We start from the raw sequence: 24776 nt of genomic DNA, 5'->3' as shown, positions 1-24776 counted from the left end.
ACTATGCTGTACATCAGGGATCCAGATACACACCATCCCCTGACAATGCAAGATATTACAGAATTCACAAAATATTCCGGATACAAAATCAACCAGTCCAAATCGGAAATAATACCGCTAACCAAATCTGCCACACAATCTGAGGCCACTACTCTGTTCCGCTGGTCACCCACTACGGCCCAGTACCGTGGGATCATTCTGGCGACAGATAAGAATACTCTGTACTCTAACAACTATGGTCCGTTCCTATCTCAGATGGAAAGTAAACTCAACCTCTGGGCTTAACTACTGCCATCCATGTATGGCCGAATATCCCTGTTAAAAATGGTGATCGTCCCCAAATTATTGTACCTCTTCGGTGGCATTCCCATCTGGCCAGGTCGAAAATTCTTCGAAGTCCTACAGAAACATAGTGTACACTTTGTGTGGGGAGGAGGCACCCCCAGGATTAGCTGGACAAAGATGTGCAAACACTACGACACATGGGGCCTAGCTGCGCCAGACTTCCTTTTATGCTATTATGCGGCCCAAGCCCAATTCTCCAGATACTGGTTCCAGGAGACGGAACTATATGCGCACATACATGCCAAAGAGTTTGCAGCGGCACCAAAAGATTTTCAAAGTATGATGTTCACTAAAGTAAAGGAAGAGAAGGTGTTGGCGGACTCGGTGTCGTCCACGGTTCTTGCGTGGGTGCAGATCCTAAAAAGAGTCCAATGTGAGACACCGTACTGGCCACATGCCCCACTGTGGGCATACCCACAACCATGGACCATACTCTGCAGAGCAGATGGGACCTGGAACGCGGAGAAACCTCTTTCCGGAGGGCCCCTTTGTCACAATCACTGAAATCCAGGGCAGAATAGGCACCGGCCTGATCACAACACTACAGTACCACCGCCTGAAGACAGCCTGCGGAACCATATGGCCGTCATTCCCCAAGGAGCCGCCTGTACATAAATTCCTCAGGGACATCTTGACACCAACGGGGCTCAAGAGAGGCATCTCAGAAATATACAGAATGGTACAGACACACACCCCATCTATCAACACGATGCGATCTAAATGGCAGCAAGATCTCCGTATAGAAATGAATGAACAACAATGGACTCACTACTGCAGATACACTAAAACTATCTCCCTGAATGCCAATTTCCAGCTTATCCAATTCAAAATTTCAAATCAATTACATATTACCCCAAAAAAGACAGCCAAATTCAACCCATCCAAGCAAGCAGTCTGCCCAAGTGCGGCACGATTGCAGCAGACGCAATTCATATGTACTGGAACTGCCCACCGATCCGCAGATTTTGGGAAGACGTAGCAGAGTCGATGAGTGACATACTGGATACCCATATCCCGGGGACCCTGCTGAAATATTTACTAGGAGATATTGGCAAGGCCTCAACGAAAGTTTGCAGACTGTTTGCCGTGGCGGGGGCAGTAGCCAAGAGGCACATCCTCATGAAGTGGAAGTCTAAAACTCCCCCCACAGTCCAAACATTGCTTCGAGACCTGGTCCACATTCAGGAAAGTGAGGAGATCTACACGCAGGGCATACAAACTCACTCTAGGCCTAAGGACATCTTTGCCCCACTGAGAGCATACAGACCGGTCGGATGAAGAGGAATGATAGACTGAGCCAATCAATAAATGCTAAATGCGATGTGAAACTTTGTGTGTTTAAAAGTTGAGATGAATAAGTGTCCTTGCTTCCCAAATGTTCATTATGGTTTGCTTGATAGTGGTTAATGCCATGCCAACATTAAATGAAGGTTTTTTTAAAAAAAAAGCCTTCTCAGCATCAAGGGCAACTAGCACCGGATTCCCCTCCCTCCTTGCTGCGGCCTCCAAGTGTAGTGTCTTGCGCAGGGTATTCGCGCCCTGCCTAACCTGAATGAACCCCACCTGATCCGAATAGACAAATTTGGGCATAAGGTCCTCCATATGCGTGGATAGTATTCTGGTGAAAATCTTTGCGTCAACGTTAAGTAGAGATGGGACGATAGGATTTGCAGCACTCCGGGTTCTGCCCTCTTTTTGTATTACCGTAATTAGAGCCTTCCCACCTCCCTGTGTCCAGGATGTGATTAAATAGCTTTGCCAGGTGTTGTGCGAGAGACCCAGCAAAGCTCTTATAGAACCCTGCTGTGTACCCATCTTGCATGGGAGCCTTCCCCAGCTTCAATCCTGCTATCGCCCTCAACACTTCCTCATGAGTAATCCACCTCTCTATTCCCGCCTTCTCACTACCCTGTAGACTCTGGAGGGCACCTACCCCAAGTATCTATTCAATTCCTCGTCGGTTCCCTCCCCCTCTTGCCCGTAGAGCCGCTCATGAAAGGTGGCAAATTCCTGGACCACATCTCCAGCAAGGGAACGCAACCGCCCATCCGAACCCCGGACCCCAGAAACCCATCTCTCCTCCCATTGGCCCCTCAGTCTTACCACCAGCAGGGCATCAGCCTTAGCCCCCTTCTCATAGTACCTTTGCTTCAAAAATTGAAAGCCGGCGAAGACCTACCCCACCTCCAGGTCCTGCAACTCCTGCAGCTTTTCCCTTGCTAGATCCCGGTCTACCCCGATCTCCTCCTCACCTTCAACGTCTCTAGCCTTCGGATCTCGACCCTAGGTTTCTCTGCCTGTAGGATTCTGATTCTTTTCTTGACTGCGCCTTCCCGAATGATGAGGCCCCTCCATGTCGCCTTAGCTGCTTCCCAGGTCATGCCCAGCTCCACCTCCCCCGTATCATTCAGCGTAAAGAACTCTTTCGCCGCCCGCATCTCTTTCACAAAGACCAGATCTTTCCACAGGTTATCGTTACAATGCCACAAAGATTCCCGGGGTCTCAATCCTGCCAATACAATTCCCATGACCACCATGTTGTGATCCTAGAAGTGACCATACTGACATGGCTCTGTTTCTGAAACCAATAATTGATCTAAGTTTGTGATCCATAGACTGGGACGACAAAGGTATAGCCCCTCTACGCGGGATGACCCTACCTCCCTCCATACATGCACCAGGTCCTGATCCCTCATGTACCCCAGGAGTCCCCCATGCTGTCGCCCTGCATCGGTCCTCACCATTTCCTGCCCTCCACTGTGATGCATAGCCCGGTCTGCCCACATTTGGAAGTCTCCCCACAGTAGCAATAGACCCTCTGCCCAATTAATATATCTCTCCCATGGCTTCCTGCAGAAACTGCATCTGAACTTTGTTAGGGCCATACACCATAGCGATAGTTAGCTTTACCCGCTCCAGGGACTCAGTAACCACCACCGTCAGCCCTCTACCAAACCAGTGGGCCAACCAACCGCACACTCAGATTAAGTAAGATGCCTACACCCCATACCTTGGTGGGACCGGAGGCCCAGAAAGCCTGTCCAACCTGCTCCCCGGGGATATGTCTCTTCCCCTTGAAGCAACCCTGTCCCTTGCACCAGCAGCACATCCAGATCTCTATTCCAAAACTCCCTCCCCAGCTGTGAGAGCCTGGTGGGAGATTTCAGGCCCTTGACATTGAGTCCCCATCCTGAGAGCCTCAGCTCGGACCTCACCTTCAACTCAGGCCATTTGGATTCACAAGACCCTGACCGCACCACTCCATCAGTCGCAATGCAGTGTTTCCCAAAGTTATCTTCACCTTGACCCCCCTCCAAAAACCCCCCATCCCTGCCTTCCCCCCAACATAAATTAATCCCCCCTCCGATGTGATGGGCCACCAGAGATGCGTGCTTGTGCAGCCTGTCATTTCAGATACCTCCACAACACCTCCCCACCGTCACACATCGCTCAAATAGCTTAGCCTTCTAGTCAATCATGACTGTGCCGTCCCTGTCTCCCCCTCAGGAATCCCCCGAGTTCTTCTGTGGAGGGGTGTTGAGCTTTTTGAACTTCCTGCCACCCAGCATTTTCTTCTTTATGCTCTGCGGAACCTCCGGTCTACGCTGTTCCATTGGTGCGACCGTCGACCCCTACTGACCTTCCTTAGAATCTTGTCCCTTGAGGACTTAGAGAACCTGATGCGCCTCCTGTCCGCTGGTTACTCTATAATCTGCCTCACCTTTCTCAAATGACAGCGGAAATGGGAAATAACAACGCTATCTAATGCCCCTTTCGGTCAACCATTGCGCGAGGGGGCGGCAATCTCTGCGACGGGTTAGGGTGAGTCCTGACAGGTCTTGGAACACCCTGATCGTGTTCCCTTCGTATTGGAAACTCCCCAACCTCTTGGCTTTCTCCAGGACCTCCATGTTCTCCGGATATCTCAGGAAGCGGACCACTATCGATTGTGGGCCCATCCTACCTCCACCGCCTCCTCTATGTGCTCTTTCCGGCTATACCTCCTTCCCCCGACCCCCTCTAAGACAAAAAGCTGGTTGATCAGTCCTTGCACCTTCCTTCCAACCTCCACCGCGTATTCTCCCTTCGGTTCTCGGACCCCCAAAATGCATAGGTTGTTCCGGTGCTCTGTATTTTACAGGTCGTCCAGCTTCAATAAGGTTTCTTCCTCCCGCATTTCGGTCCGTTAGGCGAGCCTCATATTTCATGTCCAAGAGGTCTACCTGCAGGTGGTTATTTTCCATCCCCTCCATTTTATCTTCCAGGTTGTCCACACAGCCCTTTAGGCGCATATCGAGGCCTGAATGTCCGTCCGTATCGCTTCAATTTCTTGAAGTATGTCCTTAAGGTCATCTCTAGTTAGGGGTGGCGCCAGTGTGCTTACCCTTGCCGCCATCTCTGCTTGGGTTGAGTGGCTCCACCCCCCCGCACCCCTTGCTGTCAGCAAGGCCACTCTGGAAGCATTGAAGCGACTGTACTTCTGCCTGTGCCACACTTCCGTGTCCTGACGGACCCCGACTCTCCTCGGGCGTGGCCCCAGAAAAGTCCTGCAAAGTTCAGTGCACCGACTGACCACCATTGGCCCCGCCTTGTCTTCACCTTAGTTCCTAGGTGGGCCCGTCTCATCGCCGGGGCCCCATGTGGCCTTCAAGCGCCAACTTCACTGTGGCTATGGCCTCACTGTCCTGGGCGTTACCCAGGGTGTCCATGCTCCTGCTTGCCTCAAATTCCTTGGCAGTTTGCTCCTGGTCCCTGGACCATCAACCCCCTAGGCTCTCTGCATCATCTCCACAGACCAAATTTAGAGCCGTCTCCTCGGGTCCCCACTCCACTGTCTGTTTGGGCCCAAGCGACCCAAGGCTTCCCTATCACTTTCGTTGAGAGCAGCTTCCCACGTCTCAATGTGGCCAGTGTTTGTTCTTTGCTAGGACGGGGCCCAGTGCCTCCTTTGTGCGTGCTATCCTCTCCGTCACTTTCTTCACCTCTGTTTCTTTGTTGCCTTTTTTTTCCCCCTCTCCTTCTGTTGTTCTTCTTTTTATAGTTCATAGGAGTTGGGGAGTGTTTCCACTGCTCCGGGCCTGGGTCCTTATGAGCAGGGGCCCTTCAGGCTCAGCTTTGTGGTCCTTGTTTGCTCCTCTAGGCCCCTATCTGTTGTACTACCAGGGGGGGTGGGTGGGCCGATAAGCCACAACTCTTTCACCCTGAATGGAGCTGAGGGAGAGACTGCTCCGCGAGTGGGCGAATTTCTCCCGGCACCTCTTCCGCCCTCCTGCTCACCTTTTGCCTGAACTCTAGTCCGCTCCTCCCAAAGTCGCCTCCTCTCTCGCCGTGGAGGCGGCTGGGTACGCGCTGTGTGTCCCAGTCCCGGACTGCACCACTGCAGCTCCTCTTCGCCTCCGGGGTTCCTCTTCTTCCTCACGCCGGGTTCACTGCAGACTCTGTGACCTGAGCACTGTGAGGGCATCAACCCCCACCAGCAGTGGGCTCCGGTGGGAGAGCCACGCTCTCCCACTCTCCTTTCACATCGGGGGAGGCGCCTGGCTACTGCTCAGGGTGCGCGTTGGATCCAGCTCTCTGCACGCCGGGTCCACGGCAGTCTTCATGTAGATTCTCCGCTCGTGGCTCCAAAGATGCGGGGTGCCCCGACTCACAGCCCCGTCTAAGACCCCAGGGTGGTCCAAAAACTGCACGTTATGGCTAGCTCTGTCGTGGGGGGAGCCCACCAAGCTCCAGTGTAACGGTGCTTAGGTGGAGCAGCAACTTCATGCGGCCATCACGGCCCACGCCCCTGGTGGTCTGAGAAACTTAGTTTTGATTATCCTGAGAACTCTGTTCGGTATTCTGTTTTTCTGTCCACTGTGAGAATAAAAGACCACAATTGCATGTCCTGAGGGCCCTCAATTAGAGTGGGGCATAGGATTCCTGAATGTATCCCAAGCCTAAGAGTGTTAATGGCACTGCTATGCTTGCCGAGCTGTCAATGATTATGACATAGAGCAGAAAAAGTCAAACATGGGCTGTATTTCACCAGGAGACCTTTTCCCCTTTTTTCAGGACTTCTGATCGCCTAGAAGCCTTCGGTCAAGGTACAAGTCTTCTAGATGACCCAGCGTACCTGGAGGAGTTGGAAGACAGACTGCATTTCTTTGTGGAGGAATGTGACAGCCTGCAGGTGAGGGTTTGCCGTCTATGTCCCTGTTCATGTGGTGGGTTCCGCTTTAGGAGTTACACACTTCTATTGTCTCTTCTCTCCAGGGATTCCAGGTTTTGTGTGACCTCCATGATGGCTTCTCTGGGGTTGGTAGCAAAGTGACAGAAATCCTTCACGATGAGTACCCAGGGAAGGGGATCCTTACCTGGGGAACAAGCCCAGCAGTTCATACAGAGAAGGTAAAGGGAATGTTCAACTGGTGAAGCAAGTGTTTGGAGGTCCGTGTTTTATGTCATAGAGGTCTGGTTAATTCTAGATCAAAGTAACTAAATTCCAAAGAATTTGTTAAAGGCTCATGTGCAGAGCCTGATATGTGACGAACTTCCTTTCAGGGACACTGACCTATCAGATATTCCTTTATCCGTCAGACTATTTGATTCTCAAATAGAAACCAGTTGTTTAGCACTGGTTATTGATGGGAATTAGAAGGACAAGACTATTTCACTTTGTAAATTGAACCCCATTACCCTCAATATTCAATTTTTGCTATTTTCTCCAATTCTTTTTTTTTGCACAGAGTCCAGTGAAGCAGGTGTATCGGCTATTGAACAGTGTGCTTGGTATCGTAGCGCTATCCACCCACAGCTCACTCTACTGCCCCTTGTCACTGAGTGGGAGCCTTGGACGCCAACCGGGACCACTGGCTGCCTTCCCACGTCTGCTGTATGATGTAAGTGGGGGAGCAGGAAGGTATACATGCAAAGCTGCTGTGTTAGACAGAAAATCCAAATGCCCCCGTGTTTAAACCCATTTCCCATATGGGGAAAAAGCCTGTAAATATCTAACTGTAGTCAAAACTGTACAAATTAGTGTGGAAGTTGGGTTAGCATATTCTAAATGGAGCAAATGTTTAACAAAATCTCTTGACTAGAGACCAATTCTTTATTTTATTTTTCATTTATAAAGCGCACAAACAACCCAGAGGTATTGAGATGCTGTTACGGGTACCAGTTCCATGCAATAGGCAGAACAAAGATAGTTGAGTGAGCAGCAAGTCGGTTTCCATGACCTGAGATCTCTAGACAATCACAAACTAGGCAATCAACCATGTTTAGGGGATTTCCTAAAAACCCAGTATGATTACGCTCTCAAGGTGGTTGGCAGGGAGTTCCACTGCTTGGCTGCGATGTAAGCGAAGCTAGATCCTCCTGTCTTGACTCGTTTGACTTAGGGCTGGGTGAGGCAGTGTAGGTAGGGGGTCCATGAGTGTCCAGACGACTGGGCTAACAACGCCTATTTTCTCTCGACAGACTCAAACAATATGGCAACCTACTACTTTATTATCAGCTCAAATAAATTAGGGCAACCTGGTGAACAAACAGATTGCAGCTCACCCACTCTCATCTACATTTCGATTATACAAAGGCTTTATACTTTGATGTACGTCAGCTATGGCATCATCCTACGTGGCAAACAGTAAAACCTATCAAAATGAGGGATTGGTTAAGGGAACATATTTATTTATTTGTACATTTGTAAAGCGCACACAAGCCCATAGGCATCTAGGCGCTAGGTCGTGAGAATATGTTTACAGTTCTTTGACATTTAGAGTAGATAAAATTGCACAGTAATGACAGAGGTATATTACACATATGCATTTACACGCTAAATTGGAGATGAAGGTTAACCCCATGTAGGCGCTATGTTTTAAGAATATGGTTACACTTATTGATACTTGTAATTCTACAAATAGGTAAATTTGCACAGTGGCGACACGGGTGCATAACACGATCAACATTTGCAAGCTAATTTAGGGACAGCGGCTAGCATGAGTTAGGATGGATAGTGAAGTATGCTTGAAGTTTGTGATGGTGTTTGAGAGTGGACCACTGTAGGTGCGGCTGGCTATGACGGTGGGGGATCACTGTGGATGCGGCTGGCTGTGAGGTAGGCTGTGAGGTAGGGTAGAGCAGTGAGAAGCCAAGAAGCAAGGACGACCCAGAGTACTACCTGTAAAGGGAAGAAGGGGACTGAGGAATAGTGTGGTTTTAGAAACTACTGGCTCCAACTCCAAGCCTTTGAAGCTTGAGCACTGTCTTTGTGTAAGGTCGGATCTAAATAGTAAAGTTTTGAGTTTTTTCCTAAACGGTGCCATTTCTGAGTTTGGTAAAGATGGCGTTCCACAATTTTGCTGCCATCACCCGCTTTCTGCCCTCTGTATCTAGGTGTAGTGAGCATGTTGGTGTGAGAAGACTGAATGGGTCTGTTGGATTGAGTTTTACTGACCAGTTTGTTAAGGTATGCTCGTGCCTTATTGTAGATAAATTTGTGTGTGAGAATGAGGATTTTAAATGTAATCCTTTCCTGGACCGGTAACCAGTGTATGTTTCGCCTGGTAGCTGAAATGTGTTTGTGGAAGGGAATGTTCAATGCCGCTCTGATGGCATTATTTTGTACAGTTTTGCAATTTTTTGATATTTCTGGTACTGGTTCCAGAAAAAAGAGTCACAATAATCAATCCTAGAAAGTATCAAGGCTCTAGCCAGCATGATAGTATTGTCCGAAGATAGGCAGGGTCTGCTAGCTCTTAATAGTTTGGCCATGTTGGCTGCTGTAGATATTATAGCATTGATCTACCTATTTAAGGTAAGGGATGAGTCAATGTAGACTCATAGTTTTTATTTAGTTGGCGACCGTGATAGTGTTGCCGTCGATATTGAATGATTTGTACTTTTCTGAGAGCTTGCATATATACTTCTATTTTGTTTACGCGTTAGTAAATTCGGTAAGCACGCCTTAAACTACCTCTTACTATGTATAATACAAATTCATAGCAAAATAACAGCAACGGATTGGCCCCTGCAACAATGTATGGTACACTGCTTCATTGGCCCTCATGATTGGTTGGTATTCTCTCCCAACCTTGGACATTCGGCTCCATTAGCAGCACATAAGCAAAACGAAGCCGGGTGCGGGGAACAATGTCTGACCACTGCCCACTTTGGTCAATTAGCCTACCATCTCTCATCGGTTAGGCTCTAAGCCAAGGCTTCTTCTCTGTAGTTGACCTTGCTGACTGTTCTCTTGCTTGGGACTTTTAAGGGAGTATAGGTACATCGCTATCTTCAATTGGAACTTAATGAATAGGCCTTGTTTTCGAGTCGTGACAACGTGTTATGAGACCATCATTTTGTCCATTTCGACCTTTTAGTGCTATTTAATTCAATTGAGCTGGGTGCTATTACTCCTCTTGGCCTCTGGAGACTTGGTTGCTCTATCTTGCATATTCTTTCTGCATTTTTAATTGTCCCATACTTGGCTCTTGTAAATGTTTTTTTTTCTTCACTTAATCTAAGAGAAATATGTCCTGTGTATCTAGCTTTTCGTCTTTGACTCCCCTTGTAACTTGCAGTTACCGCTTGATGTGGCATCCTTGATGCCAAGCCAAACAAATGTTCTTTGTTACTCACATGAAGCTATTTTCCAGCACCTGTCAGCTCTGCAGTTCTAGTCTCTCCCTTCAAGGCTTCTTAGCTCACTATTATACGAAACCGACGTCTATCTTTCTATCATGGCCGCTTTACCCGTATTATATTTTCTCCTGTAACAAGCTTCTATATATCTCATCTACCCTGTGTTTCTGCATATAAACATTTGCTAATTCTCTTCTCACTTATCTTCTTAGTGTATATTATTTGTTCGCCTCTGCATACATGTTTCTCTCGTTACTTCAGTTACATCATCATTCTTTAAGTATTCACATATCGTTTGAGTACGTCGTAGTGTCTTTTCTTCATGACGTCACTTTACTCTGGTCTGATTTCAATTCTAGCTCTTCTATATTCAATGGTGTATGCAGACATCCTTCCACCACATCAGTGCGAGGGTACATTTGCTACGGTTGTCTGAGTGCATAACTTCTTTCATATCTTTGATGCGGAGTTGAGGGGGCCGTATCTAGAGATGACTTGTGCATCTGCCTCGCTACAGTGGCGATTTAAACTGATTGCTGTCATTCACTCGTACATCTCAGCTTTCACTCAGCATGCCCATTTCAGCTGTTTCTCTTCTGATAGTAATTTTTATATTTTCTTGGCTATGTGCGTGAAGGTACGTTTTATTCCTTACTGGCCCCAACATATGAAGACTCAGGCCCCCAACTGCTTACCTGTCGCTCACCAAAACTTTTTTATGGTGGAGCTTTCATTACCATAGATTCTAAGAAGTCACTGCTCTTGTTTGCTCTTTCTTAAAGTATCCTTCCCTTTTCTGGATCCCTCCTTTTTACGTCATGTTCTCCCTCCCCTTATTCTTGAGGGCTTTGCAGCTGACAGAAGGAACTAAACATGCTTTGAAGATGAATTTACAGCCTCAGCCCTGAAGGGAGGCGGGGGGGGGGTCATGAGAGGCCACCCCACTTTAGTGAACTGGAAAAAGACACTTGGGTCTACCTAAACGCAATCAAGGTAGGTAGTAGAGGATTATACCTTAGACATCCAGATATATGGAGTTGTTATGGGTCAATGAGATGCACAGAGAACTGAATTAAATTCAGTTTGACAGTGTTAGGAAGGTTTTCTCTGTTAGAAACCTTGCCTCCATATTCTCTAGACCCCCAAACATTTTCCCTTTATTTTTTCACTTTTTCCTGACTTTTTGCAGTGAAGCGAAGCCTTCAGCTTCACTCCACTGGCCTTTTGCACACTTGTTATGGGGAAACTGACTAGTCCTTCAGACTGTTGGTGCTGGGAAACTGTTTGTCTTTTTCTTTTTACATATTTTGGGTAACCGTAACCATTTCATGTTGCACACAGCACCTTATATTGCAGTGCAATGGGGATATGCTTTTATCACCCTAGACTACTCTCAAAGGGATTGTTGGTTCCTTGCACATGTGCATAAGGACAAACTGGTGGCAGCATTGACTTTTTCCTGATGTTTACTGTACTTTTGTTTACCTTTACCGTGTTTGCCGCGTTTGGCTACTAACTGTGGCTAGTGTCCTAACCTGGCCATGCCATAAGGTTTTTCGTTTGTTCCTTGGCCATTTTGTCTTTTTGCCTTCCTTTCTTGCCAGGTCAGGAAAATCCTATTATGGTGATGCACTTGCCCAGGAAAGCCTTGCTTTTCACAGGTTAGTGCAGGCCACATGAGTTGCAAGCAAGGAAGTGGGTTGGGACTGGCTGGCCCCAATCCACAAACTGGTTTCTGTATGTCTGGAGTGTAGGCATGAGTATCACCAACTGTAGTCCCTGATTGGACCACTGCTGGTGTGTGTGTGAGGTGCAGGTCTTCCATAGGGTAGGCTGAGTTCATGTACTCACCTGAGTTTTTGGATCATAAGAGGTGTCCTGCAGCCATTCCACAGAAATCTTAAGAGGAGCCAAGTATCCTACATAGCCATGAAGACTTTGTTAGACCCATGGACTGATCCTGGGAAAGCCTGGCAGCCACCTTTTGCTGCAGTCCCGGTGGAGTCCTGTCCAGCTACTGATCTTAGAAGACCCTTGTTGGTACTTCGACCATCTAGAGTGGTGAGAACAACAATTCCTGAGATCATCTTGGTGGCCTGCCATTTGGAGTCTTCTGAAGCGTTCTTCAGCCATCCAGTGGATTCACCAACTCCAATTTGGGCTACGTTCGCAAAAGCATCGCCATTCTATGTTTTGACTTGTAACTTTAGGGGTGTTCAGCTTGTCCCGTAAGTAGCCTTCCTGTGAAATTTCAGCATCCCGAGAAAAAGGGGAAAGCCTGTAGTCATTCCTCAGATGGTTGTTGGAGCCTGGAGTTTATTTTGTCATACTTTATTATTTTTATGTAGTCTATAAAAGTTAATCCCTTTGAGTACACACTGTGTGGATTATTTTGTTTTATGCTTGTGTGGAACTAACTGTAACTTGGTAACAGCCATCTCCCCTCAGAGTGTAGCTAGACCGCGCTGTCACACACCTACTGGTTTGGTCTTCCTAAACCCTTCACAAAAGGGCTTCGGAAAAACCTCCTCCAAAAAGGGCATGTTCAGTGGTATATGCAAGGTCCCCACAATAGGAGTAATGAGGTCCTTTTTCAAGAAGATCATCAAAGGCCATGCTATTGTTGCTGTTTTTCTCCTCCAGCAAGGGTCTGATCTCCATCCAGTTGCTGATCTTCATCCTCAGGTTGTAGGGTTCATGTGCAGTCCTTCAAGCCATCCCTACTACGATTATTTTCTTCATGTGGCCTTATCTGCAACATCCATTCCCGAGGCTCTTGTCGTCAAACCTGGGCCTGAAACTCATTTGGTGGGATCCCCAATGCGCAGATCGATAGTTGCAACCTTCCCAGCTCCTGGATCTGTAAGTAATACTTACATTTTCACCATAACCACGAGCAAACTATTTTTTTTTATAACTGTTTATTGAGTTTAAACAACATAACATAAAGAAATGAACATAAATGAGACATGAATCAGCGGCATACATATGACGGAGGCAATTTGGCAATAATAACAGCTCGCATGGGCCCACGGGGACGGGGACCGTAAGACATCAATAGGCCAATGCAGGCAAACAATGCTAACCGTGCTGCTGATGCATCCCCACCCGTGGGTCTCAACTAGCGTCAAGCCATTTACCCCATATTTTTTCAAATTTACGGGGACATCCCCGTGCGTTATAGATCCGGCGCTCTGAGGCTGCACACCTGTCCAGCTCATTACGCCAACGGTTCAGGCACAGTGAGTCGGCTGATCCCCATTTGGCCGCAATAAGTCTTTTGCCTGCCCCCAGCGCAATTGTCAAAAACATTTTCTCGTATTTAGACAAGTCTACTTCACCCCCGATGCCCAGGATTACCATCTTGGGATCCGTAGGGATTGGTGTCGCCAGAGCGGCTGAGATTGTGTTAACACAGTCCACCCAGAAGGCCTGTATCACCTGGCAGTCCCATATCATATGGTAGAAGGTGGCGGGTTCTTTTTTGCATCGAACACATGTCCCGTCTTCTATTCTACCCCATCTGGCCATTTCGGTGCGTGAGTGGTATGAGCGATGAAGGATCCTCAGCTGTATTAGTCTAAGCTTAGATTCTATACCAATTTCTCTGTGGGACATTAATGCCTCCACCCAATCTTCAGGTTCCAGGGGACCCACATCCCTTTCCCACTTTGCCTTGAGCCCATCGAGCTGTGCAGCCCCAAACGAGTTAAGGGCCTGATAGAGAGTGGAGGTGACCTTAGAAGAGATGCGCTGCGGGAGAATATTGGTCTCAATGGGAGAGCAGGGGGGTATGATAGTCGTGTCAGGGAATTGGGTGTGGATGGCGTGGGACAGTTGCGCATGCCGAAACCGGTCCATGGGTGCCAGGTCGAATTGGTCTCGCATGGTCTCAAAACTCGGGAGGCGACCCCCTTTATCACCTGTGCTAGTGTGTGTATTCCTTTTGCTTGCCAGTGGCCAAAGGAGTCCATTTTCACTAGTTCCGGGAGAAGCGCATTGTGCCATATTGGTTGTGTCAGTGTTGGCTGTCCTTTCCAGCCGATTTGTTTGTGTGCGTCCAGCCAGGCACGACGGATGTGGTGGGTCATTTTGGGCAGCGCCGGGAGTTGATCGTGGGTGGCGTAGAGGATTTGCAGCGGTGTTAGCGGGGCCATGGTCTCCAGTTCTATACGGGTGTGTGGTAGTGTGGTGTCCGCGTGCATCTAGCAAACTATTGACTTTGTCCCATTTGGTTTCTATGAACTACATTTTCCACACTTGTTTATCTCATTTATTTATTATTACTGTGCATTGGTTTACATTAAAACGATCATAGAATCCCACATCAAATTAAACATAAGAACATAACATTTCAAATGAGTCAATAGTAATCATAAAAGGATTAAGACATGAACACATTGGGCGAGATTGTCAAAACAAATGTTGGCGCAAAGTGAGGAGATGTACGACATCTCCTCACTTGCTTCCAAAAAAGTAGCAGCCCAATTCACAAAGGGTATCTGCATGAGCGCATCTTAAATGCCATTTGTTTCCCCCTTTGAGCATTTGCGCAGAGAAGGGGGTGTTTCTGCACATTTTAAAGCACATCCTGAATTCTCAAATGGGAAGCGCTTTAAAATTCGCTGGAATAAGGGTCTTCCAACTGTGCCTGTACAAAACAGACACCAGGGGTAGGTGCAAATTATGGCAAGGTCATTTCTAGCCTTCAGCGTCACTTCCCTTTCCTTTTGCTCATTGTTATGAGGAAACTGATCATTCCTTCAGTCCTGAAAACTTTGTTTCCCTTTTGAATTCTTGTATTTTTTAACATTACACACAGTACCTTATAGTGCAGTACTGTGGGGATACTTTTGAATCTCCCTAGCTTTTTACACTTGGGATTTTTTGGTTACTTTGATATGTGCCTAAAAACAAGCTGTTGGCAGCAGAAACATTTTAACAATGTTTGCATTCTTTTTAGTTTACACATTCTCCTTTACGGCTACTCAACTGTGAATTGCCCTAAATTAGCCATGCCACAAGATTTTTGTTTGCTTCTTTGGCCATATTATTTGACCTTCCTGTCTTGCCAGGTCAGGAAATTCCTTACAAGGTCATGCACTTGCCCGGGAAAGCTTCTGATTTCACAGTCTATGGTTGCGCGTCTGTGTGTCAGTCCCAGGAAGGGGTGGGACTGTCTGGTCCCATTCCAGATCTGTAGTGCCTGAAGGTCTAAGTGTTTGGCATGAGTGAAACCCACAGTGCTCCCTGATTGGACCACTGCTGGCTGTTCGAATGGTGCAGATTTTACCACTGCTGAGCTTGGACTTACTTCCAGGCAGAATCTTCAATAAGAAGTGGATTCCTGCAGCCATTTCTTCAGATCAGCTTTGGACCGAAGTATCCTGCATAGAAGAGCAAACCAGCTGAAGATCCTTGGATGGCTCCCTGCGTTTGGCCTGGTGAAGCCCTGCTGAACTACCTGATCTGCAAAGGCCTGAGTGGTGCTTCAACCCTTGGACTGATGGAACCAACCAGTCTCGACGTGTTCTCGAGGATCCAGCCATCATGAGCCTTTGGAAGGGACCACCGGTGGACTGACCAGCTCTCCAGTGGGCTACCTTGCTAGAACTGTTGGCATTCTGGGACTTCGGTAGTCACCAGCTTGTGGTGTAAGTCGGCTTCCTGAGGAATATCCGCCTCCCAGCTTCATGGAATCCTGCACAGGAAGTTCTTCTTCAACCAAAACTGAAAGGACACCTGTTATCACTTCTGTGCAGTGACTATCGCTGGAACTCACCTTCCCACATCTGGTGAAGTGTCCTGAAGAGGTCTACATCAGTGCCTTATGCATTTCTTCATCTCCAAGGGTTGCACTCTGCTCTTGGATCCAACCAGAGGAATCCTTGTACCTGCAGCTCCTGGGCACCCCTAGCACCTACCTTCAGCGATGCGACCCGGCCTCGCTGCAGAATTCTGCAAAACTTGCAGACACTGCAAAAGATAGATGGGCTGCACCGAAAGTAAGGCACTGCAATAGTCAATTTTCGATAAAATGAGAGGGGGGTACAATCGGAGCGCGAAACTGGGAGGGGCGATAAGGTAAGATTTTGCATAAGTATCCTGTCTGACCAATGGTGCCAATCTGGAGGTCGGGTGATAGAGACGAGGACATTTTTACGCCAAGGTCCTTTACAGATAAAACAGGAATTGGACAAGGGCCAAGACTGGCGGGTCAGAAGGCCGGCGACCAGAAGGCCACTGCAGGATGAGGACCCACTACCAACACCTCAATTTTTTCCCCATTGAGTTTAAGCCAGTTGACACACCTCCATTTCCCCACGGCTTCCGGACACCCCCGAAATCTGGTTGCAGTGTCCTGAATAGACCGATTTAGACGGACCAAGATTTGGGTGTCATCGGCGTAAGAATAACAACTGAAGCCGTGCAAGAAAATTAGCTTAGTAAGCGGTTGGATGTAGGCATTAACCAAACTCTGAAGAACGGAAAGTAGCAATGAGAGAGAATATGTCCTATCAGAAAGAAATAACGCAAACTAGGAAAGAACCCTGCCAGAAAGGCCTGCTATGGAGCAGCGATCAAATAGAACTGTGTGGTGAATGTTGTCAAACGCACCGGAGACAGGGCCATCTTATGCATTTTCGGGGCCCTGGGCACAGACATCTTTGGGGCCCCCCCTCCACCAAACCAAAGGAATTAAGTTATCAAGAATACTGGTTGCACCCCTCACCCATCACGCTCACAACCTATAGGTTGATATGCTGTCTTGCAGCATAGTAAGCACGTTTACTCCCTTTAAGTCCCCTTACCCTCTTCATTCTTGCTATAATCAGAATGATAAACAAGTAGCATTTAAAGACCAACATTAGCAGGCTACGAAGAGGTTACTGTTCTAGTACATACAAGATACTTTTTATCAATAGCATCCAGGAAAGTATGCAGCCTGTAGTATTAATGCACGACTGTATTTAAAAGGTAGATGTAACCTATAATAGACAGATAACTCACATTATCTGCCTCACAGAATGCAAAAGTGCTCAAGCATGGATAGAGGAGACCAATTGGAAGGAAGGAGAAAACTACACATACCGTAAGATGGATAGTGGATGCAGACTAGAAGCCACCAGGAAGTTGTCTTTATCCAGGCAGAGATTAGAAGTGGGATATGGTTTTCAAATAGTGTTGCCATTAGATATCAAAGGAACAAATGCCTGTGGTGTGAGATATAAATATGCTCACTATTAAAGTGGAAGCAACCCTATAGCCAGTGAAACCATGAATAAGGCTTTTATGAAGATCATACCATGAGAAGGAACTCACTCTGAAGGGCTGACAATTTTGAAAGGTTTAGGGACTGGCAATATTGAGAGGTTAGGCAATGCAAGATTAAATGAGATGTCTAGGATCACACATTGGTTAAGGGGCAAAGGGGTTAAGCTGGGATTTGTGCCAACTCTGCAATATCTGCATTTGGACACTTTCTTTTGCAGTTTTTACCATGAACTAAAACAATCTCATTTTATAAAAACGGACTTGGAAAGTACACAAATCACATTACCAAACATGACCATTTTTAAACAAACTATTATAGAAGGGTGTTATGCAAAATGGCAATGATTCTATCTTCATTCTCTCCATCATCAAGGGAAGTATATAAGTACCAGCATACCAATCAATGTGATTTATCAAATTTAATCTTGGTGATATGTTAGTTTTTATAGCAACCCCTATTTGGTGCAGGTACTTTGTTGATAATAGCAGATGTTGTTCTGCAAAACCAAGTACATATGCAGGCAGGTTTATAAACTTCAGACATAGGAAAGGCTCAGCCCGCCTTGCTGGAATGTGATATTCTAATTTTACATATGAACACATATCTCTGCAATGGGTGCTTCAGACACTGAGCTAACTTCTGAACCATTGTGGCACTCAATTTATCAATATGCATTTCACCGTTGCCTATTGCAAATGATCAACATAATTCCCACAGAAAGGAAAGAATGCTACAGATTTGTGCCGTAAGGAACACACAAACAATGTATACCACAGGCAACACAGAAAGCAATACATGATTAATTGATCAAGACAGAATGTACTTTTCAAACCAGAAAAGCAATGGGTTTAGAGCCACAGCAGCACCCCATAAAATATCCTGACATGTGCTATTTAAGACTGGTGAACAATGGAATCTTACTTCTTCAGATCAGGCAGCCCTGTGGGGCCCCCTCCAAGGTGGGGGCCCTGAGGAAGTGCCCCTTTTGCCCTCCCATAAAAAGGTCTCTGGCAGGAGATATCATGGAGCAATAAGGCTCCAACCCTGCCTTCATTATGCAAAAGTAAAAGATCATCAACCACCAAGACCAAAACTTTTTTGGGCGCAAGAAATGAAATGCGAAAGCACATCTCATAACTTGCGCCAAAAAAGAGCAGCTCAATCCACTATGGCATGTGAATGGGTGCATTTTACATGCGCCCTTTCAGATGGCTGTTTTCACACCTTTGCACAAATCAGGGAGGGGGTTCTGCACATTTAAAAGTGTATCCCAAATTTAGAAACAAGATATGCTTTTAAATGTTCAGAAATTGTTGTGAACCCTATGTGCCTACTTTGAAAAAGCTCACGGTGGTTATTTATTTTTTTAAAAAAATTCTTTCAGCAGGGTTATGAACCACTGTTGTTTCACTTGCATTTCTGTTCCTCGAATGGGATAGAAATGCTTTTTTTGGGTTGCATTTTTCAGTGGCAGGCTCCTTAAAGGCCCGTCATAGAGAAATGCATTGGGAGCCTGTAGAACATGGTCGGGAGAGCACTTCCAACACAAGCGTATTTAAGGCCACTGGCCAGGACATCATTTGCCTATAGCTTAGCCCTGTGGAAATGCGCAGGTCATCTTTGAGAATCAGGTGACCTACTCATTTCTGAAATTGAGTTATCTAAAATAACCTATCCTCTGTTCTATTTTTAGATGCCACATTTTTTGAGGCTCTGGGCCGAAATCTACATGTTGTCAAAATAAAAAAGAATTGCCTCAGTATCAGAGGGACAGGAGAGAGAGGGGGTGATCGGGGAGATGTGGAGTGGTAGTCAAGAAAGCAGAGGGAGAGTAGTGGGTTAGAGGGGTTAAGCGATGGGCAAACAAGCAGAGCGGAAGCTGTGGGGCAGTGGGCCAGACATCAGCGGGAGCAGTGGGCCAGAAATCAGAGAGGGTGTGGAAGTACAGAGAGTAGGGGGGCAGTGAACTGCAGATTGGGAGAAGGATGAGGGACGAGTGCGATAGCTATTGCAGAACTAGCTTGAAAGAATGAATGACTGTACACTGCGGGAGGAATTGGGGAGCGTAAAGTGCGAGTTGGGAGTATGATTTGGAGTGTGGCAGGGACTGGGGAGTGCAAATTGTGACTTGGCAGTATGACAGAGCACGTGAGTGTGTATGAGTGAGAGTGAGACGTTTGGGAATGCAAGTTGTGGTGGGGAATTTGCAAGACGTGAGATGTGTTGGCGAGAGAGGTGTGTGGGTGCTTGGAGAACATAGAAGGGGAATATTTTCAGCATTACAACAGATAATGATCCATACCATCAATAATATTAAATAAGCATGCGCATTAAACCAAAAACCTAGCCAAAACAAACACTGTTCTGCCAAGCCATAGATATCTAGGACTCTTCCTATTAAATTGCTACAAAAGGTATGAATAATGACACCTTGCTCTTGTAGCCGTGCACACTGCCTCTTTCGTGCAAAGTGCCAATCTTACACCCTCCAGTCAATAAGAAATGTGCAGCAAAAATGCTGCAATAAATAAAGATTTGTGCCACAAAATTTGCCATTTCATGCCTCAATATCCTGGAGGGTCTGTTTAGCCATAAAGATAGATTTATGATAGCTGGATAAGACGGAGAACAGGGTGGCTTTATCTGCCAGGTCGTATTTCCTGTGCCACTTGTCTATATGAGAGGCGAAGCGCACAAAGTTGGTCAGAGTACCAAGGCTGAGAGGTACGGGTCTTGGGCTTAGGTGTGCCAAGTGGAGTGAGAGGGTCTGCGGCAGCGGAAAATGCCTGGGCAGGTGTATCAACATCTATAAGCGGGCTATCCATACATGAAGCCTCTACAAAATCTGATCTTGCATCCTGGGGAACAGAACACCAGTCACAACGGGGGCCAGAAGAGGGCCTGGCTACGACCCGGGAGGAAAGGAGGCGCCAAGAGAAAGGAACAGGGAAGTGATCTGACCATGTAATAGGAAGTGCAGGAAAAACCACTATATCAGTCGCAGAAGAAAAAATGAGGCCAAGTGTGTTGCTTAGTCGATGGGTTGGGACAGTTACATGATGCAGGAAAGGAAGTTCCTCAATAGACTGGACAAATGGAGTCTGAAAGATCATTGCATTTTCGGTTAAGATTGCCAATGATTGCAAGGTAGGTATGACAGAGCTGCAGATTAGCTGCAAGCTACAGAAACTTATCACAGAATGTTAGATCTGAACCCAAAGGGCGATGAACCACCAGGAAATGTATGGATACTGTGGAGGTGATAGTAAAACGAGCCAGAAGGGCCTCCATTTGTATGCTGTCGTCTAATAGTGGTATCATTCTAGAAAAAAAGAGAATTAAAAATAATAGCCACTACGCCCCCAGAACGAGGGGGAGCACAATAAAGCTACAAAATATTAAATTTACTAGGGAGAAGCTGAACTAAGGCAGGAGCGGATGCAGCATTAAACCAGGTTTCAGTAACCGAAAATCAGGTGAGTGGTTCATTAAAATGTCATGGCAATGAGCAGTGTGAGCCACAAGCGAACAAGCATTAAGGAGACCTTAATGTCTCAGCCCGAGAAGATGGACTATCGGAGACCGTCACCAATTAAAATCTGTTAGGGAATTTAATGAGATGGTGGAGCCAACTCGATAATCTGCGTACGCATTGAATATGGCATAGAAGCCCTAGAGTTGCTAGTCCAAGGGATGTTGTCCTGCAGGCCTGTGCGGGCCCGTATGGGCAGAGACAGGCTTGCCTTTTGCATGCCGCTATGCCTGCCCACTGTGCGAATTCTTCTCCCGGCACAAATGGTGGAGGAGGGCGTCAGCTGACTCGCAAGCATAGCCATGATGAAAACAGAAAAAATACGTGTCAGCCAGGAAGCTGGTAAAAAATATAAAGGTAGTAGCAGTAGTCATTTAAATTTAAATAACACACAACTATCAAGGATGAATTAATTTGGGGAAAGGGTATCTGCGCACATAGAACAATATAATAAAATGCCCATATATTAAACAATCGGCTAGCGTAGCGGTCACAAGCAATGTTGCCCCTGCTTACTATAAGCGATATCATTAAGAAAATATAATTCAGCCCAACAACTTTGTTAAAGGGATGTTCTTGTTAAGTTAATCTAATAAAAAGCTATGCAATATCAGTGACAAAACTTTGTTAAAGGGATTATACAGTAAAGTTGGGCTAATAAAAACCTATGAACCTTCAGTGTTAAATCTTTGTAAGGGACATTTTCTTTTCAACGCAAAAGAAAATAAATTGCCACTATTGTTCCTTAGGGTACCATAACTCAGCCACTGCACTGCTCGTGACGCCACCTATGACATAATTGATAGCATCACCTATCACTGATGGGTGTGCATTCTGCAACAATTAATTTAAAGGCAGTTCAGTGTGTTGTGAAGTGTTAATACATATATAGAGAATCTGGTCACAAACCAAAACTTCTGGGATACACAGCAATATATGTATTGTTTGCTTGGTGCTACTTTCTGTTTCGGTGTGTGTAGTGTGACGAATCTGGAGATGTAGTCCCTTTTTCCCTGGGGGGGCGGAGGGGAGACCTTTCTCATGGGGCCAGAGCGCTGCATCCACAGTACAATAGTCCCCCTGGGATGGGGTGGATAGGTGCGGCTTGCACTGAGAGAGGATCACTTGCGGAAGGAATCCCTCTATGAGAATGGGGACGCCCATCTTTATCGAACGCTGATCAACTCGCTTTACCATATTCAACCTCTTCTCCAATACTAAATCCTCTTGCCCCCTCTCTGGATAAAGCTAATATATATTGTTGCCCCCTCCCTGGATAAAGCTAATATATATTGTTGGCAAACCAGTCAACCTAACCTACATGACAACGCTGAAAACCCTGATGATATAAAGTATCCTGTATGTAGCTTGAAGGCTGGTAGTGTGATGAAGAAGATGGCCGCGAATACAAAGATCACTCCCAAGAAGCAGAGCAAGCAGTTTGGTTTCCATAGGCCAGTGATTGGCTTTGAGCAGTACATCAGTACGACGTGGGAATTCAAAGACTGTTCAAGCTCAGGCTCAAACAGAACCACAGGAGAGACGCGAGAGGGAGAGAGCAGTCCCCTGAAGACGAATAGCAGGAGCCATGCACGGAAGCAGCAGAGATGAGCCACAGGACCCTGTGAAGCGCAGAAGAGTCTGAACGTGCAGTTAGAAGAAGGCTTCAGTATTGTTAGGGAGAATTCTCTGTTTAGGCTGAATTTCCTAACGTGGTGAGTCCCCCAGCAGCTTTGCTGGATTTTTGGGGTTTATTTTTTTCTCCTGCCAAGAGTGAGACTCTTTTACCCTCACACTTGGGCATGATTTGAGTGTGTTTCTTTGACTCTAGATGTGTTTAATGGGCTATGGGGTCTTTTACTCCATAGGGCTTCATGTGTTTTTGTGATGTGTGTTACACAGCACCCTCAGTGCAGTAACACAGGGGTGTCATAGTGACCCCCCAATATAGACTCCATACCCTGAGATTGACTACTATCTCCCAGGGCATGTAAAGTCACCATTGACTTTACTAGTCTCAAAATTCTGAACAGAACCAGTACAAACCATCATATTGTGGATGTACTGGCCGGGGCAATTCGATTGCCCCCGGGTCTGTTAGTCGAGGGGGCACATCTCTGTCCCCCCTGATCGAGTTTTGGCTGGTGGCAGTGGGTACTACTTTTTATATTCGACTGCGAATATATCCCTATGGGATTTCCCATTGTTCGAGGCTACCAACTTTAATTATTTAATTCCTATAGCCTCGAACATACCGCTGGTTTAAGTATTTAATAATTCTCCGGTGGGTATTTTTTGCCAGAACTCTGTTCTAAAATGGCGTTTGCGTTTGCTTCTGTGACTCCAACCCAAGTAGAGCCCTTGGTTCCACTTTTTGGCGGGCTTCTCCACAGAAGCCCTCCAAAGTGGTGCCACTCTGTCTGGGGTACTTAGGGGGGTAGAGGGGGATTTAGGCACCCTGGACTGAGTTGCCTAGGCAACTCAAGTCGCACTCTGTCCTGATTGGCACAAGTGGTGAGCCGGCCGGCTCACCACTTAGCATGTTTGAGTGACAGCTAGGCTGAGTGATTGGGGGTTTTCTGCATAAAAGCAGGGCTTTGGGGACTGGAATTTCAGAAGTCGCCACAGGACCTAATAATCCGACGAGGGAGAAGCTGAGCCGACCTGCTACGATGACACCACCGGTGGAGCCCTGCTGAACCGTCTCACCACTTTTCCCAATGACAGAGGAGATCTCCAACCCGGAGAGTCTTCTTCCTTCGACTGGTGGGGATAACCAGTCTGCTTCCTTTTTCGCTTCCTGGAGCATCTCATGGCCGCCTTGCCTGTGCCAAGCACCCCGGCAACCGGGATACCACGTTTTACCACGACCGCGAATCAAAGGGTAGTACCTTTAATCGGAAAACTCTGCGGCTGGTTTCTTCCCTGGCAGTGCAACGACCTTCATCTTTCCTCCACGTCGAGATCTTCTCTTCCTCTGGACGACCCTGCGACTTGCACCTGCTGCCGGGAACAACAGCCCCCGCTGGAGGATCCTTCCCACATAAGGTACCGTGTTCCGCCTGGCTTCCCTTGCAACCGTCTGTACGGAGTAGATTTAGCCCCCGGCTTTCGAACCTGGGTTAGCCAGGGACACCCTGGCTAAACTTTTCTGAGCCTAACTAACACCTTTCTGAACTCCCTGCAAGACTTTTTAAGCCTGTTGTCATTGTGTGATCTTGGGTGCATTTGTGCTCTGCTCTCTCCAAGAGTGGGCCCGGCCTATGGACTTGGCTCACAAGTAACTTTTGACTTTCCTGCCTTGCTTAAGAGTTCCTAAGTATTAGTGTGGTGTATTTTCCTACATTCTGCCTTTTTCCCTCCCTTTTTCGTTAACTTATTGGAGTGCCATCTATAGTTAAGCGCTCACCTCTGTCTGGAAATAAGTGGTGTTAACTAAGACTTGTCTGATAAGGAATAAGGGATGTATATAGCTTAATAGTAACTGTGTTTGAAGTGATTTACAATAATAGTGCTGGAGTGTTTCAATCAGTGTGTTTTTAAATAAATAATTATATACCTTGATACCAAAGCCCTGGTCAGTGTATGCTTGTGCTATTGTGTCTGAGTGCCTATTGTGTATACTTTGCATACTGCCTAACTCTTCTTGAGGGAAGTCTGACTGCTCAGCCACAGCAACCAGGTAAATCTGGGTGGTACAGACTGCTACCAAGTGGGTTTACTGCTAACACCTGTAGTCCTAAATCTTTTGCAGTGTCCCCAAAGGGAACTGCACAGGTTTCTGCCTAACAAGTATCTAGGGCCGCTGCAGATCCCGCTCGATGACCAAACTCTACCAGTGCCTCCAGAAAGGCTACAGCTGCCTGGGAATCGCTGGTACTGCCAAAACGGAAGCAAACGGGTGTGTGGGTTGCCCGGGAGCTGTGAGAAGTCTGGGGGAACAACGGGGTGAGTTTAGGAATCAAAAGGAGACGGCCTGGGACCCTAACGTGAATAAGA

General features: G+C 46.8%; 1 protein-coding gene across 3 annotated transcripts in view; it reads left to right on the top strand.

Annotated features, from left to right (window-relative positions):
• The window catches only part of MSTO1 (misato mitochondrial distribution and morphology regulator 1), a 1020943-nt gene that overhangs the window by 759592 nt on the left and 236575 nt on the right, over nt 1-24776 (top strand). For all 3 annotated transcript variants that reach the window (XM_069649984.1, XM_069649995.1, XM_069649989.1), the window contains exons 8-10: nt 6400-6517; nt 6601-6735; nt 7074-7226. In XM_069649984.1, coding sequence (XP_069506085.1) covers nt 6400-6517; nt 6601-6735; nt 7074-7226 — 406 coding nt within the window. The remainder of the gene's footprint in view (nt 1-6399; nt 6518-6600; nt 6736-7073; nt 7227-24776) is intronic.

This window comes from Ambystoma mexicanum, chromosome 1p, assembly GCF_040938575.1.
Source record: "Ambystoma mexicanum isolate Mex_15411 chromosome 1p, UKY_AmexF1_1, whole genome shotgun sequence".
NCBI lineage: Eukaryota > Metazoa > Chordata > Amphibia > Caudata > Ambystomatidae > Ambystoma > Ambystoma mexicanum.
Note: the sequence above shows the minus strand (reverse complement) of the source record. Positions and strands in the feature narration are given on the sequence as shown.